The 16,773-nt window shown below is 45.7% G+C and overlaps 1 protein-coding gene across 1 annotated transcript in view; it reads right to left on the bottom strand.

Annotated features, from left to right (window-relative positions):
- Positions 1–16,374, bottom strand: part of LOC149866671 (uncharacterized) — a 35,429-nt gene extending 19,055 nt beyond the window's left edge. The window contains exons 1-2 of the mRNA XM_090041637.1: positions 16,311–16,374; positions 15,941–16,092 (exon numbers count right to left, since the gene is read on the bottom strand). Coding sequence (XP_089897763.1) covers positions 15,941–16,092; positions 16,311–16,374 — 216 coding nt within the window. The remainder of the gene's footprint in view (positions 1–15,940; positions 16,093–16,310) is intronic.
- Positions 16,375–16,773: the final 399 nt, after the last annotated feature.

Here is a 16,773-nt window from a genome sequence, read left to right as displayed (position 1 = left end):
TGACATTTACAGGACCCTCTACTGGCAGTAGTGTAACTTGGGGTGAGCAATACAGGGGCCAAGGGGGGAGGTGGGGGAAGAGGGGGAGCAATGATAAACCAGACTCAGGCAGCAGCATAAAGGGGATGCTAGAATGGACTCTAATGGGGTGCCACCCCATTGTGCTGCTGAATCCAGGACTGGCCCTTGCCACTGGCACCTGGAATCACTAGCTCTCAAGGGCAGGGCCAGCCTTGCCAACAGGACATCTGGAGACTTGTGTCCTCATCACCTTCACTCCACTCAGTGCATGATGCTGCAGATGGGGGAGAAGGTGTTGGATCATGCAACTGGCAGCTGCTGTATTAACCTCCTGGCTGCTGGAAGCACTGACACCTGGCCAGACAGCAGATGCCCAAGCTGCAGAGCTTACCGGTTACATCTCTGGCCTTGAGGCTCACTGGATTAGGTACTTTATTCAGTGCTTCAGTTATGCCCTCTCTGTTTAAGGGACTTCTAAATTGATTAGGGCTGTCCAAGAGAAGCAGAAATTCATCAGGCTATAACTTACTCTGGATTTGGGGGCACTTTCCATCCCTCCTGGTGAAGTTGTGTCAATGTGCACAAAATCAGGACTTGCTAGGCCCTTGAAGATAAGAGAGAGCGAGGCTCTTGGATACCCAGCTCAGGACACTTATTGGGTGGATGGTCCTGGTTTCCAGTCCTTGTCCCATGGCCCTTTTGTTTAATGTGAAATACAGAAACCATCACTGCAGCAGGATGAGGCATCTAGTCCTTTTCTGTTCCTCAGTGAGCCAAAAAACAATATTCTGGAAACAACAATATGCCTTCATCACTAAAGCAATTTCCACCTACTGCAGGAATTCAGTTCTAACCATTTAACCAAATTCCAAGTTTGCACCTTTAAAAAAAATATGCATTTAAACAATGCTGTAACTTTAGCAGAAAAGCCCTCAAAAGAGCCCTAAATGCTTCTTTTGGGAAAGGCGGACCTTTTCAAATACTCTACTGTGTTCTTTGTGTCAGTTAAGCAACCTACAGGCTTCAGCGTACCCCTGGAATACTGGGCAATGGCTACACAGTGGACATGTCTACATGAATTGTTAAAAGCACAGTAGATTAATTCTACTGCATATTAGTGTGCACGGTGAAAACCATAGTAATGTGTTAATACGTAGTACAATTAGTCTCCTGAGTGTTAGAATCACTTAAAAGATGTACACTAGTGCTACTGCACAGTAGCACTGATTCCGGCACATTAAGTTAGTACCTGTTATTACAGGTACTAAACTTAATGCACCATAATTACAGTGCATGATTGCACACATAGATGTGCCCAGTAAAGCATGAACTAGTTCTGTTTAAAGCTTATCACTGGTTCTGGAAACCACCAAAACTTTAAAAACTCTGCCCAGCAGTATGTGATAGACAGGAATTATGAGACCCTCAGGTCCAAGCTTTAAGGATCTAAAAATATTAATATTAAAGCCTGTGGGCCATGAATCTGTACAGTGCCTGAGATCAGTGTGGGATGCATGCTCCATGTTACCAGCTGTGTTCTGCAGTCAGTTGCAGGTATGATGTCTTAGTGTGATTCACAGAAGGTGCACATTAAGGTTTTTTTGGTCCTAAGAGTCTGATTTTCCTGGTTGTAAAGAGACTCTTGAAAAAGTGACCCAAATGTAAAAGAACCTTTCTCCAAAAAATGTTCTCCTTAACCATAAGGACCAGAAACAATTATTTTGTCTTTTTAGACAAAAGATTACAGTCCAGATCAGCCAAGCGGTGATAAAAATGTTTGCTAACATGTCTTCTCACTTTGGCAAAGAATACGACCGGCTGTTAACAAGTCAGTACGTTTGTAACCACTGAGTACCTGTACCATATATCATGGTACAATGCATGGGCCCCATTCCCAGATCCAGGCAGAAATGGTCAAGGTTATAGACTTCGAAGGCAGGTTCTCCTCCAGCCTGAGCACTTCCATCCTGACCCAGGCTGACCATACTCAAGTCAGACAATATGGCCTTTCCTAAAGGCCATAAGAACAGGACTGGGCAGAATCTCAGTGCAAGTGTGATGGCAGAGGTAGTGATCCCTCACAGTAGAGGATGATTACTCCTATGGGTTGAGTAAAGGGTTGTAGAAGAGTTCACTGATGGCTAAGAAGGCTGATCCTAGAGCCACAGACTCTCTGGCAAATATCACAGGTGCTGGTTAAAAATAAAGTTAGACCATGGATTTCTTGGTTTTCCTTCTGTTTCTGTCATTTTTCTGCCTCCAGGCCGAAGTGGTTTTCCTCAAAGTCAGATCTGCCTTCTCTAATGAGGCATCATCATGTGGCCCTTGGCTTTTTTTTTCCCCCAATTTTTGCTGTCAATGCCAAACTTCTGAAGGTTTGCCTTAAGGGTGTCCTTAAAGTGTTTCCTCTTCCTCTCACATGTTTTTTGTCCTTTTGTCTTTGGCTAAGTTAAGACAATAGCAGTTGTTTTGGTAAACATATATCAGACATGCACACACAATGCCCTGTCCACCACAACTGATGTTAAATAAACAACACTTCCATGCTGGTAGTGTTAATGTCAGTAAGGAGACTGACATTGGTGTGATGATCCTCCAACTTAATGCCAAGGATCTTCCAGAAGTAGTACTGGTGATGGCCTCCCAGGCTTTTCAGGTGGTTGCTGTAGGTCACTCAAGCTCCATAGCCATGGAGAAGAGTTGGGATTACCACAGCCTTGTATAGTAACAGTTTGAGTTGTGATGTCATGATTGTTGAACAGATGATGATTCAGTCTTCTGAAGGCAGAGCTGGCACATCAGATCCTGTACTGGATCTCCTTGTCAATGTTAACCTTATTTGAGAGATGCCTGCTGAGGTTTGCAAAGTGTTCAACGTTCTCCAGCTCCTGTCTGTCAATGACAATATTTGCTGGGGGCATTGATTGCCCTGGAGCAGACTGGTGAAGCACCTTTGTTTTTCTGATGTTAATGGTCAATCACAGGCACTGGTATGTTTGAGAGAAGCAGTTAAGGACCAGTTCAGCTCTTCCTCAATATGTGCAATGACAGCACAATCATTTGCGTGCTGAAGTTCTATGACTGAGGCTGAAGTAATTTTGGTTTTGGCATGGAGGTGGGAGAGACTGAAAATGTCCTATCCATCCTGTACTAGGATGGTCAAAGATGAGCGTTTTTGATGACAAGAAAGACGGAAAACCAAATTGGTGATATCATGCAGCCCTGCTTGTTGCCATTTTCAGTGGTAAAGGGCTCCACAGTCGAGCCACTACATAGGATGAAGGCAGTCATCTGGTCATGAAGGGGATCTTAGTAGTTGTCAAAGAAAAATCTTTGGTTTCAGATGCCGATGGCAAGAGAAAGGTCAAAAAGCTAACATAACATGTTTCATCATCGTAGCTCTGTATCTAACCCCCTCCACAGCCTAAATGTAAAGTACATGCATAGTCGTTCTGGCATGAAACCTGAGTAGACAAAGAAAGCCTGTTTACAATCGTAATTAGCAGTTACCTAATTATTCACACCTAGCGTGCTGTGGTTGGCCACTTAAAAATCTATAAGTTTAGAAGGATCCTCTTCTTCAGGGGGAGACCTCTAAAGCACACTCAGGAGACTTAGTCAGCGATCTGGCCAATCGCAGACCTCTACCCCCACCTGGCGAATTACAGGTGACTTACTCGTTCGTTCTTACCAGTCCGTACACGAAAGTATTTGAACCAAAGAACCTTGCAAGCTGTGTTGAAAACTTATATTGAGTAATTACTAATCTACAAACTGAATGGAACTTTTCCTGAACTTTTCTCGAACTAAACTGAATTTTCTTCTTCCTCACTGTGCAACAACAAGTTCTTGCCTACACTACGTTCTCCGGTCGTTCTCCGGTCGTTCTCTAGTAGTGTAAGATTTCATAGATTTCATAGACATTAGGGCTGGAAGGGACCTCGGGAGATCATCGAGTCCAGCCCCCTGCCCAAAGGGCAGGAAGTCAGCTGGGGTCATAGGATCCCAGCAAGATAAGCATCCAATTTACTCTTGAAGGTGTTCAATGTAGGTGCTTGAACCACCTCCACTGGCGGACTGTTCCAGACCTTGGGGGCTCGGAGAGTAAAGAAATTCTTCCTTATGTCCAGCCTGAAACGGTCTTGCAGGAGTTTGTGACCGTTCGACCTCGTCATCCCTCGGGGTGCTCTGGTGAACAGACGTTCCCCCAGATCCTGGTGGTCACCCCTGATAAACTTATAGGTGGCCATCAGATCACCCCTGAGCCTGCACTTTTCCAGGCTAAAGAGTCCCATGGCTCTCAGCCTGTCATCGTAAGATCTGTTTTCCTGACCTCTGATCATGCGCATGGCTCTCCTCTGGACTCTCTCAAGCTTCTCCACATCCTTTTTGAATTGTGGAGCCCAAAACTGGATGCAGTACTCCAGCTGCGGCCTCACCAAGGCCGAGTACAAGGGGAGAATGACGTCCCGGGATTTGCTTGAGAAGCATCGATGGATGCACGCCAGAATTTTTGTCGCTTTACTAGCCGCAGCATCGCATTGGAGGCTCATGTTCATCTTGTGGTCAATGATGACCCCCAAGTCTTTTTCTTCTGTAGTGCTAACCAACATAGCACTGCCGAGCCTATACAGGTGCTGCAGGTTTTTCCTCCCAAGGTGAAGAACCTTGCATTTTTCGGTGTTCAACACCATCAGGTTCTCGTCCGCCCATTTGCTGAGCTTGTCCAGGTCAGCCTGGATCACCCGCCTATCTTCTGGCGTGGATGCTTTGCCCCAAAGTTTGGTGTCATCGGCGAACTTGGCCAGTCCACTCCTGACTCCAATGTCCACATCGTTAATGAAGATGTTGAACAGTATGGGTCCCAGGACAGAGCTTTGAGGGACCCCACTGGTCACAGGGCACCATGATGAGTGACTGTCATCAATCACAACCCTCTGGGTCTGACCACGAAGCCAATTTCCCAGCCAGCGGATCGTGGTGGAGCCAAGGCCACAACTGGGCAGTTTGGCCAAGAGGTGATCATGGGATACCAGATCAAAAGCTTTTTTGAAGTCAAGATATATGACATCAATCTCTTCTCCCTTGTCCAGTTATATAAACTTTTTTATATAACTAAAACGCATTTTAATTCCCTGACTCCTCTCGCTCTTCCACCTGAACGAACCCCGTATTCTACCCACGTCCAGCCGGTCGTGCCAACCCAGGCTCGCAAGTCAAGAGTACACTGGTCCTCGGACGCGACAGTAGGATTTCACTGGACAGCCAAACTTTGAAAAGATGTTCCATAGTTCTTCATGGTTAACAGAGTTGAAGGCTTTGGTCAAATCAATAAAGGCCATATAAAGTTCCTGGTGGTGTTCTCCTGGAGATGCCAGGCCAAAAAAATCATGTCCATGGTACCTCTTGATGGTCTGAAGCTGCATTGAGACTTGGGAAGGATTTTCTTGGCAAGAGGGAGCAGTCAGGTCAGCAGAATTTGAGCAAGGATCTTCCCCACAGTGGAGAGGAGGGCAATACCTGGATGGTTTCCAATGTCAGACTTATCTCCCTTTTTAAACATGGTGACAATATTGGCGTTCCTTAGGTCAGTGGGAATTTCCTCAGTGTTAAGAAACAATGTGTGGAACTTGTTGGTCATAGTTTCCCCACCAACTGTGAAGACCTAAATTGATATTTCAATGCTTTCCACATTTCAGGAGGGATATGGACAGCATTGAGAGGGTCCAGGGGAGGGCCACCCGCATGATCCAGGGGCAACAGGGCAGGCCCTATGAGGAGAGGCTACAGGACCTTAACCTGTTCAGCCTCTGCAAGAGAAGGCTGAGGGGGGACCTGGTAGCTGTCTATAAACTCACTGGGGAGACCAGCAGGGTTTGGGAGAGACCTTGTTACCCCTAATGCTCCCCAGGGTAACAAGGAATAATGGCCACAAGTTGTTGGAGAGTAGGTTTAGACTAGACATCCGAAGGCACTACTTCACTGTCAGGGCAGCTAGAATCTGGAACCAACTTCCAAGGGAAGTGGTGCTGGCTCCTACCCTCAGGGTTTTTAAGAGGAGGCTTGACGTCTACCTGGCTGGGGTCATTTGAGCCCGGTTTTTCTCTTCTGCCCAGGGCAGGGGGTCACACCTGATCTACAAGGTCCCTTCCAACCCTACATCTATGAATCTGTGAATCTATGATATTTGTTGTTCTTCATTTGCCCTATCACCTGCTGGAATCCTTCAGAGGTTGGTGGACTGGCAAGTACTTTCCTTACTGGATGCTGCAAGGTGAATCCCATGGTTTCATCAGTCACCATTGATTCTCAGTTCAGTAGCTTTTGGTAGTGCTCCTTCCAGTGGTTTTTGATGGACTGGTCTTTGAGGATTGTACTGCTGTCTTCAGATCTAAGTGGGATGAGTGCACAAGAGCCTTATCGATACACAGCCTTGATTGCACTGAAAAAGTTCTGCATGTCATGACTGTCAACAAATTGTTGGATTCCTTTCGTGTTCTCTTCCCAACAATCATTTTTGATTTCTCAGATTTTCCCCTGGGCTTCAGTTTTAAGTCATCGAAAAATTCCCTGCTTCTGATTGGACATAGAATAGTTTTTCTAGTCACAGACTACTTTTCTCCTTTGATCAAGAAAGGCTTTAATCTCAGCATTGTTTTCATCAATCCAGTCCTGATGGCATTGGTTGGTACAGTCGACTGATTCTGTGCAAACCTCATGGATGTTCATGGCCGCTCCCCATGTTCACAGGCTGTGTGTCTGTGAGGAACCTAGTCCAAAGCTGTCTTAATTTTAAATAAAGCTGTTGCGAACAATGTTTGCTGGTGTTTGCTCTCTGCTTAATCTGACTAATGAGTGACAGGATCATTGTCTCCCTAGTTGTTGGGCACCGCATGGAGTTGGGGTCTAACAGTTTGCAGGTTTCCCTTTCCAGAAGAATGGAACCACCCCTTCCTGCCTCAGCTGGTCTTTGTCTAGTCTCATCAAGAGCAGCAGTATTGATTTTATAGTGCAAGAGTTCTCAGGCAACAATCGCTGTTCTGAGTTTAGGTCTGTCACTGTTGGGGTCATCTAGTAGGATCTGCACTTTCCAGGATACAAAGATATTTTTTGTGTTTCCATTGCAATTTGAGTGATCCCCCTGGTAGTGGCCATCCAGATGGATAAGGTAAAGTGGGGCAGCCTATGTCTGGGGGCTTTTTCTAGCTCCCTCCTCATGAGCAGTGAGCAGACGGCATCCTGAAAAGAACTGCTTCTCCACACTGTCAAGGTGGCAGTCCATGAAGTAGGTAGGCATGATGTAAAAATCGCGGTTCGTTTCTCGGGAGGCGAAAAAAACCTTCAGCCACAGACACACTCTGTTAGCAACACAAAAGGTATATATTTGCAAATAGGGTCAGAGAGAGAGAGACAAAAGATCAAACACTCTGCTGCCCCCGAGGGAAACTGCCCAGCTGGCTTTATCCCCTCTCTCCTGACCACGTGTGCAGAAGGAGGAACTTTTACAACTCATTTCCAATTCATACAAACATGTATGTGAATACGTCAAATCATACGTCGCATGTGTATTATAATTAACTACTTAAGTATGCGGGGCGGATAGGCTTATATGTATTAGCTTATTGCGCATGGTTAGAAAGTATCTGAGGTTACAAGAGTTCAAATTTTCCTTGCTCCAAGGCTAGAATTGCAATTTACTCTTATCTGCATGAGAAAAGCTGAGGAGTATATGCTTTACTGTAACAAAGAGATAGTAACTTTGCAAAACAAAGAGAGAGTGATACCTTAATACAAAGAGCTCTCAGTAGCTCTCCCATCTCTCTCACCAGGGAGGGCTGACAGCTGCGCTGTTTTAACAAGACTTATTGATAATGCATTTTTAATAATATTTCTAACAGGCATGTGGGGCACATCGGGCAGGAAGGCACCATGGCATCCCTGATTCTGGCCTGGCACAGGTGACACACCACACTGGAAAAATACAAGCCAAATGCAAGAGCAGTGCTGGGAAATAGGGTTTTGCATTTTGCCTTTGGAACCAGCTGCTGCCTTCAGCAAGTTATGTATTCTGATTAGCATGGAGCAATAGTCTAGGGACAGATTGGCCTGTGGACCTTTGTGACTGTAGGCAAAACTCTAATTTCACTACTACAGCCAACATTTTATCTATAGGTGGTTAGGATAAAACGCCCTTCAGTTTACTCACAGATCGATGAAAACTGATGATGAAATCAAACAGATGCAATTAATGTGAAATCTCATGATGTGCTATTCCCTGAGACCCTTTTTAAAGAAGAACCTAATTTTAATACATGTACTCTATAGAATGAAGGGGACTGATTGTTTTCTTTCCTTTAGCACAATGGTTACAAGACTCCCTTCACTTTACGTGTACAAGAGGAGATGTAGAGGATGAAAACTAAATAAAGCTGCTCTCCATTGCCATGCCTTGATGGAAAACAGAAGAAGAAATACAGATTGGGAGGTGATCATCCTAGTACATTTCCGGGTCATGACCATGGGTCTCTTCACAGGGCTTCTCCAATTCCTATGCTCTGTCCTCACTGCACCTGTAATGTTTTAGGCATTGGCACCCCTCTGGGACTCTCCCTCTCCCTTAGCTGACTCCTGATATGGCCCTGTTCCAGTTATCCCTTTAACTAGCCAGCTGCTGTTGTCTAGAATGGGCTTGCACTTCTCAGCTTGCCCTCGTCTTCAGGCTGTTCATTTCACAGCCCCACAATTGCCCTTGACAAATGGTCCACAGACCAGTGATGGCATTACTGGCCGACCCTTGTATCTTCAGGGTCCCAGCATCTGCCTGTCCCTCTCTGTGTGGGCACACACTGGACCCCTTAAAACCTCCTATGGAGTCAAGCCTTTCTGGGCTCCTTCAGCAGGGGAAAGGAGTTGCCCTCTCGCTCTGCCCTGTGAGCCTCCTCCTGCCTTTTCTTTCTGCAGGAGGGGCCCCACAATGAGTCTTTGCTCACCCAGAGAGCTGTGTTCTTCCCCTCTGAGGACCTCTCCACTGCCTCCCAGACCCTGGTCAGTACCTCTGTTTTCTGGGCTATGTTGGTGCTCTGCTCCACCGGTCTGCACACTCACTGTCTTTCTGGTGTCTCATTCTCTTGAGGCTTCCTTTTAGCCCCCTTCCCTGTTTTATCTTCTGGCTCTTCCTTTGGGAGACAATCCCACCAGCCTGAATTTCACGTTTCCTACCAGGACCCAGATGGAACTTCATTGGAAACACCTGAACTCCCAGTGCTCTGTACCATGCTGCCCTTTCTGCCATGGCTCAGGCATAGGAAAGGTTTCTCCCCTCCTCTTCATGGACTGTGTCCCTTTCCCCTCTCTAGTAACAGGCACCACATCAGGTGCCCTGTTACAGGAGCATTTCAGCCTAAATGGTTAAAGTCTGTCCAAGTTTCAAGTGGACACATTCAGCTAACTTTACTGGGGACATCTCCATTATTATTTTTAGGAATGACAGCTACACAGAGCCTGAAAGCAGACTCTCAATCATTTTTAATGTGTTGTGTGGAGTCTATATCCTACAGCAGGTGTTTATTTTTGATAAATCTATGTAATAATTTTTTTTCTTCAACTGTTTTTCAGTCTTTAAAATCTGCAAGTTTCTCCATGAAATTCAATGCAATGCCTATCTCCCCTCTGCCCTGTGTTGCAAGTGCAGCATATGAAAAACTATTCTAGTGTGCAGTGGCAAAGTGTCACAGGCACAACCTGGACATGTTGGAGTTGGGGGAAGAGTGCTTACAGTGGTGACAAACTGGAAGGGCAGAAGCCAAATGTCAAAGGAATGGGGGAAGGAGTGCCTGAGTCTGGCTGGCCTATCAAGATGGTGCTTTTCTGCAGCCAATGGAACACAAAGAGGTGATGGAGCTAGCTACATGTCTGGCCATGTCTGCTTCTCCAGCCTGAACAACCAGGTGTCCATTCAGAGGGGTTCTGATGCATCTTTGCTGCAAATCAAAAGTAAGGCTCAGACTTATATGTTTACAGCTGTAGTGGGACAGCATGTCTGGTCTCCAACCCTATGCCACACTTCCATGATAATGAAAGAAAGTTACAATGATTGCTGATTAATAATTCTCAGCCTAATTGTGAATTGGGGATTAGTGCAGTAAATTAGTAATTAGTGTGTACCACAACCACCAGAACTCACAAATCCAGCTTTCTAAAGAAAAAAAAAAAGAAATAATGGAATTTTAAGAAACATACTACATTCTGGAGGGGCATGTTTTGTTTTGGAGTCTTTAAGAATCACCCAGTATATTTATAGTTTTTCTATTTACCTATGGAAACTAGAAACTTAATTAAAAAACAAAACGGAAAAAACCCCAAAGGTTGAAATTCTCATGAGTTCTCAAGATTCCAATATTTGGGCTTGAAAAATACCAGCTATCATGACACTTGAGGTTTCCTCAGGAATTAGCTGATACTTTAGCTAAATAAACTAAAGTAGAACTAAACCCCAAATTCTGCTTTCACTGAAAGAAAATCACTTGAGTGAGGGGTATGGATGCATTTTCCAGGGTACTGAAAAGTAAACAAGAGAACAAAAATCCCTGCATTAATAGAATATTGAGGTTTCTTAGTTATGTCCTCCAAAAAATTGAGAAACATGAAGGTATTTTGTGTAGCTGTAATTGTCCTGCTGTGCCAGAGCTTCATAATGTAATGCACTGCTTTTGTCTAAGTGGACTGGAGCATGCAGAGATACCCAGTGCCTAAGAATGTTTTCACCAGAAACCAGCAAGGAATAGCTTTGGGATTATGTCTACCGTGTACTGGGAGAAACATATTCTATATAAATTTATAAGGAAATATGGTTGTCATTTAATTAAGTATGCATCTACCTTCATGAGTGAAGCTTCTGAATTATTTTAACAGAAAGTTCTGAGTGATCATATTTCCATGTGAAATTAAACAAAAAGCAAATTCTCTTCAATAGAAAAAGCATCCTTTTCAAAAAAAAAAATTGCTACTGGAAATTGGATTGTGAGAAATACAGTAAAAGCAGTTTACTGGGGGAACTGAATATAAAGTTTGTACATATTCCACAATAAGAACACTGAGTAGGTGTGGTTTCCTAACTTCTGCTACTCATTGGGCACATCTATATATGGTATTAGTGAGATATAGCTTTCCCCAGGAGTATGTCTACATGTGCACCCTGTTGAGCTGCTTCTGCCCCCCTCTGCCCCACTACAGTAGCTAGTTTGTGCTGGTACTGCCAGTGGTATTCTACAGTAGGGCTGTGCAAAGCTTCTGTTTGCGATTCAATTTGAAGAAGATTCGGCCTGATTTGGAGGCCAAATCTCTGAATCCAAGTCGAATCACCAGAAGCTTACAACTTTCCAAATCGATTCAGAGCCTCCAAATCAATTCGGAAGAGAGTCATCTATTTGGAGTTTCGGAAAGGCAGCCTTTGAGGGGAAACAGAAACATAGAAGAGGGAAGACGAGTGGGGGGGAACGACTGACATCTCTAGCTGGCCGGTGGGTGTGATTTCTCCCTGAGTCCCCTTCCAATCACAGCGTCTGGGGGAGGAACATAGAAGCAGCATAAAAGCCTCTGTCTGCAGGCTTTCTGTGCCTTTTGTGAGCTGGGTCTGAGCAACAGTGACAGAAAGGTACTAGACTGCCTGGCTTGCTTCCTAGTCAATCATCTGCTCCTTTCTCATCTTAGAAAGGATTGGATAGGATATAGCGAATATTGCCTGTCAGCAGCCTGAGGTGCAGGGCCCCAGAACCCAGACTTCCACTGCACCTATCTCCTTGACAGCTGGCAGGCTTTGTGGCTGCAGCACAGCCTAGCAGGCCTGCAGTTTTCACCGCTCTGTTCCTTAACACACACACTGTCACGCATGTCATGAGTTTTGCTTGTCAGCAGCTTGAGGTGCATTTTCCCAGAAACTCCTGCACCTATCTCCTTCTAACTTGGCAGATTTCATGCCCTCAGCAGGGGCTACTATACCTGCAGTTTTCACCCTGCTGTTGCTTAACACACACGTGGCATGAGTTTTGCTTGTCAGCAGTTTGAAGTACAGTTTCCAGAAACCCCTAAACCCATCTCTTAGAACCTTAGCAGACTTCATGCCTTCAGCAGGGGCTACCATCTCTGCAAGTTTCATCCAAATCAGCCAAAAAATGACAAAGTTATAGATATTTCATTGATTCCCCATTACACTCTATGGCTGAATCTTTAGATCTCTCTGAATTGGACCCACATCCTCTGAAGCCAGTTCAGCTGAATTGATTCAGAAAAGTGATCTGAATCTCTGAATTGAATTACTGGCCTCCAAATTGGTCAAATCTGAATGAATAGTTCTCTATTCATCTAGGCCTACTGTACAGTACCTAATCTACTACCTCTACTTACTACTGCATTAGCTTAATTTATTAATAGAATCATAGAATCATAGAAGTCGGGTCGGAAGGGACCTTGTAGATCTTGAAGTCTGACCCCCTGCCAGGGCAGAAGAAAAAAAACTGGGCTCAAATGATCCCAGCTAGGTAGGCGTCAAGCCTCCTCTTAAAGACCCCCAGGGTAGGACCCAGCACCACTTCTCTCGGAAGTTGGTTCCAGATCCTAGCTGCCCTAACTGTGAAGTAGTTCTTACGGATGTCTAATCTAAACCTACTCTCCAACAACTTGTGGCCGTTATTCCTTGTTATGTCACTCCCAAACCCTTCTGGTCCCCCATAGTGAGTTTATAGACAGTCACCAGGTCCCCCCTCAGCCTTCTCTTGTGAAGGCTGAACAGGTTCAGGTCCCACAGTCTCTCATTGTAGGGTCTGCCCTGTAGTTCCCGGATCATTTGGATGGCCCTCCTCTGGACCCTCTCAATATTGTCCCCATCCCTCCTGAAGTGGGGTGCACAGAACTGGACACAGTACTCCAGCTGTGGCCTGATCAGTGTTGCACAGAGGGGGAGGATCACCTCCTTGGCCCTACTTGAGATGTACCTGTGGATGCACGACAGGGTCTGGTTAGCCCTGCCAACCGTGACCTCACATTGTTGGCCCATGTTCATCTTGGAGTCAATAATGACTCCAAGATCCCTTTCTGCCTCCGTGCTCTCAAGAAGGGAGTTTCCCATCTTATAAGTGTGCTGCTGGCTATTACTGCCCAAGTGCAGCACCCTACACTTGTCAGTGTTGAAGCACATCCTGTTTTTCGTAGCCCACCCCTATAACCTATCCAAGTCTTGCTGCAGTCTTTTCCTCCCTACCAGTGTGCTCACCTCACCCCAAATTTTGGCATCATCAGAAAATTTAAACAGGGTGCTTTTCACCCCGTCATCCAAATCGCTGATAAAGAGATTGAACAGTGCAGGCCCAAGAACCGAGCCCTGGGGGACTCCGCTGCCCACTTCTCCCCAGGTTGAATATGACCCATCCACCACCACCCTCTAAATGCGACCCTTCAGATAATCTGCAATCCATCTGACTGTGTAGGCATCAATACCACAGTCACCCAATTTCTTAATAAGGATGGGGTGGGAGACGGTGTCAAAGGCCTTGCTGAAGTCCAGAAAGACTACATCCATGGTGACACCTGCATCCAAGGCTTTTGTGACCTGATCATAAAAGGCAATCAGGTTGGTCTGACATGACCTCCCCCTAATGAAACCATGCTGGTTGCCCTTGAGCATCATCTCTAAGGTCGGCCCACCACAGATGTGCTCCATGATGATCTTCTCAAAGAGTTTCCCTAGGATAGAGGTAAGACTGACAGGCCTATAGTTGCCTGGGTCCTCCCTTTTTTAAAGATGGGGACCACGTTGGCTACCTTCTAATCATCCGGCACTTGGCCTGAGCACCACGAGCGCTTGTAAAGCCGTGCCAACCGTCCTGCAATAACCCCAGCTAGCTCCCTCAACACCCTGGGGTAGAGAGCATCTGGACCCGCTGATTTGAACACGTCCAGCCCCTCCAGAAGCTCTCTCACCCAGTCCTCCCCAACCTGAGGTCTGGAGGCATTCCCCTTGAGTCCATGTTGCATCACGGTGGCGAAGTCCCAGTCCCTGCCCAAGAAAACAGAGGTGAAGAATTGGTTAAAGAGGTCTGCTTTCTCCTCTGGTGCAACCACCAGATTGCCCAGAGGATCTTGCAGGGGCCCCACATTTCCTGGTACTTTCTTCATCCTCCCTATATATTTTTATATTGAGCAGTGGTTGCTGTGCACTGTTACATGGTGAGGATTTACTGCACAGTAGATTAGTCTACTGCATAGTAAAGCATCTTGGGTAGATGCACCCAGTTACTTACTAGAAGAAAAATCTTTTCTTTTCATTCTGCCTTTCAAAAACCACGTGTGTACCTCATTTCAGGGCGTGCTCTATACAAGAAAATATAATAGGTGTGCAGCAGCATATCCCATAATATGTGTTTCAAGCGTAACCCATAAGCACTATCAGTGTTGAGTTTCCAAATAGATACAATAAAATTAAATGGTAACAGGATGTACTTATAATTAGTGGTTAAAGCTATAGCACAGAGCAGTCAGCAGAAGCTACAACATACAATAGCAAGGGGCATACAATATTTCTACTGTCCTGCATTCTTCCATCGGCACATGCTCAGGCCATCACAAGGGAAATAAGCCTAAACAGCACAATCAGGTTCCTTTTAAATATATTTTCCCAATAATAAATAAAGAAAACATACTTCTCTGCTGGGTACTCCTCACCAGTCACCCATAGCCATTTTCCCTTCTCCTTAATTAGACAAAGCCAGAAGTAGTCATTTATTATTTTAGCATGATTGTTAAAAATTTCTGGACAAAGAGAACAGAAACCCTGTACTACTTGCATTTATGGCATTACATAAATGCAAAAATGTGGCAAAGGCTGTAATACAGAAAGGGGGGCACCAAGGAAATAGGGAGCTAAGAAGGAAATGTTATCGGTTCTTCATCTCCACAAAAAGATGGCCCCTCCATCACAAGAGGGTCCCTCACTATGTGTTCATTCTTCACTGACCCCGAGGGATTGCACTTGTGAACTGCCAGCACCAGCCCCTCATCTAGGCACCAGCCTGTCTAAGCCATTTCTTAGGTGGCCAGAACAGCCTGCATAAGCCATTACTTGAGGGGCCAGCCTGCCTAAGTGATTTCTTGTGAATCCTTGAGTGGCCAGAACAGGTGCCATGTGCAGCAGGGTTCCCAGACCAGCTTGGAGATAGAGGCAGGCACTGTATGTAGCATAGATCCCAGACTGGTTGGAGAAAGTGTCACGTGCAGCATATGCACTGGGCCCTGTGCTGCATATGTGACCAATTCCAGAAAGTTGAAAATCCATGCTGCATGATCCCTCCCCCACAAATCTCCATCTCATCTGGGACATGTGCTGGATCCGACATGGGAGGACAGAAGGAGCTGGGGGGCAGAGGATGCATGGACCATATTCCACCTGTGGACCAGCCTGAAACCATTCATTCAACCCACAGAGCTGGATGAGTTTGACAAACCTGTTTTAGCTGATCCCCTTTTAAATAACCCCCTTCTCCCAAGTTGTGTGACTAATGAACCATTTTCTGTCACTCTTCATTTCTCTCTGCCTGTGTGCCATGCTGCTCCCTCATGCTTCTCCCTCACCTTGTGTCTGTCTGTCTGTTTGGACTACAGGGTTTTTGGAGCAGAGACTGTCAACAACTCCATGTCCGGACAGGGCTTAATTCAATGGCGCCCCATTCTTGGCTGTCTCTAAATCACTTCCATAATAAATATGATAAGTTAATAACCTGGGGTTTTGCCTAATGTGCCAGTGTTTCTGCATGTGAAAATGTTAAGGGATGATCTGGGGTTTCTCAGGAAACTGAAGAAATCCTTTGCTTTCCCAGAAGTCCACTTCTGAGCCCACCCCACTGCAGGTATCCCTTGGGCTTCCCCTCACCTTCTCTTCACTGCTGAGCCCAGCCAGTCTGGCAGTCTGCGAGCTGCAGTACTCTGCACTGTCATTCCAGGTCTTCTTCTCCTCAGAGATGTAGTAACATTTCCACTGGTGCAGCACCCAGTGCGGTGGGCAGTATTCACACTGGTTCCAGTCTACAGAGGGGAGAGAGAAGAATTTAACAATAACAGAGTATCTCCTGGCATCACCTTTCCTTCCTCCCATACTGTCCTTTGCTCTACCTCCCAACTTTACTACATCCTTTCCTGCCTAGCAATAATGGACTGTAAATACAATGGGGTCCAGGCCCTTCTGGATGCCATCTTAGTACAGCAGCAATAGTAAAGGTGTTTGGGATGTTGGAAGCTGTTACCTGCATTCTTGGCCTCTGCTTTTCCACAAAGGGTCTCTGAGGTTGGAAAGTACCAATGAGGCATCTACACGCATCTCTTTGCATGTGTCCTGGGCATTTCCGGGACATCTATGGTATGAACCTTTGAAAAATTGAAAAGTAGAGGATCATGATCATCTGTATATCATTTTTACATAATTTATATATTCAGGTAATGCATTTAAATGTAATTACCTTTAAGATACAACAAATTATATGTGTAACGGACTGCCAATGTAGGCTTACCACATTGGCTTAAAATACGCACCCTGGGCTAGAACCAGTGCCAGTGAACTCTGAGTGGCCCCTGGGGTGGAGCAGGGGAGCCCTGCCCTGTGGAAAAGGAGAAGCCAGTGGAATGAAGGGATTTTCAATCCCCTCATTTGCATGGAAGGGGGATGGCCGGAGTTGGGGACCAGCCACCCTGAGCCCTGGTTGGCCCGTT

Source organism: Crocodylus siamensis, chromosome 4 (genome assembly GCF_052110815.1).
Source record: "Crocodylus siamensis isolate JL-2025a chromosome 4, ASM5211081v1, whole genome shotgun sequence".
Lineage (NCBI taxonomy): Eukaryota > Metazoa > Chordata > Crocodylia > Crocodylidae > Crocodylus > Crocodylus siamensis.
The sequence above is the reverse complement of the archived record's forward strand: the minus strand, read 5'-3'. Positions and strand labels throughout refer to the sequence as shown.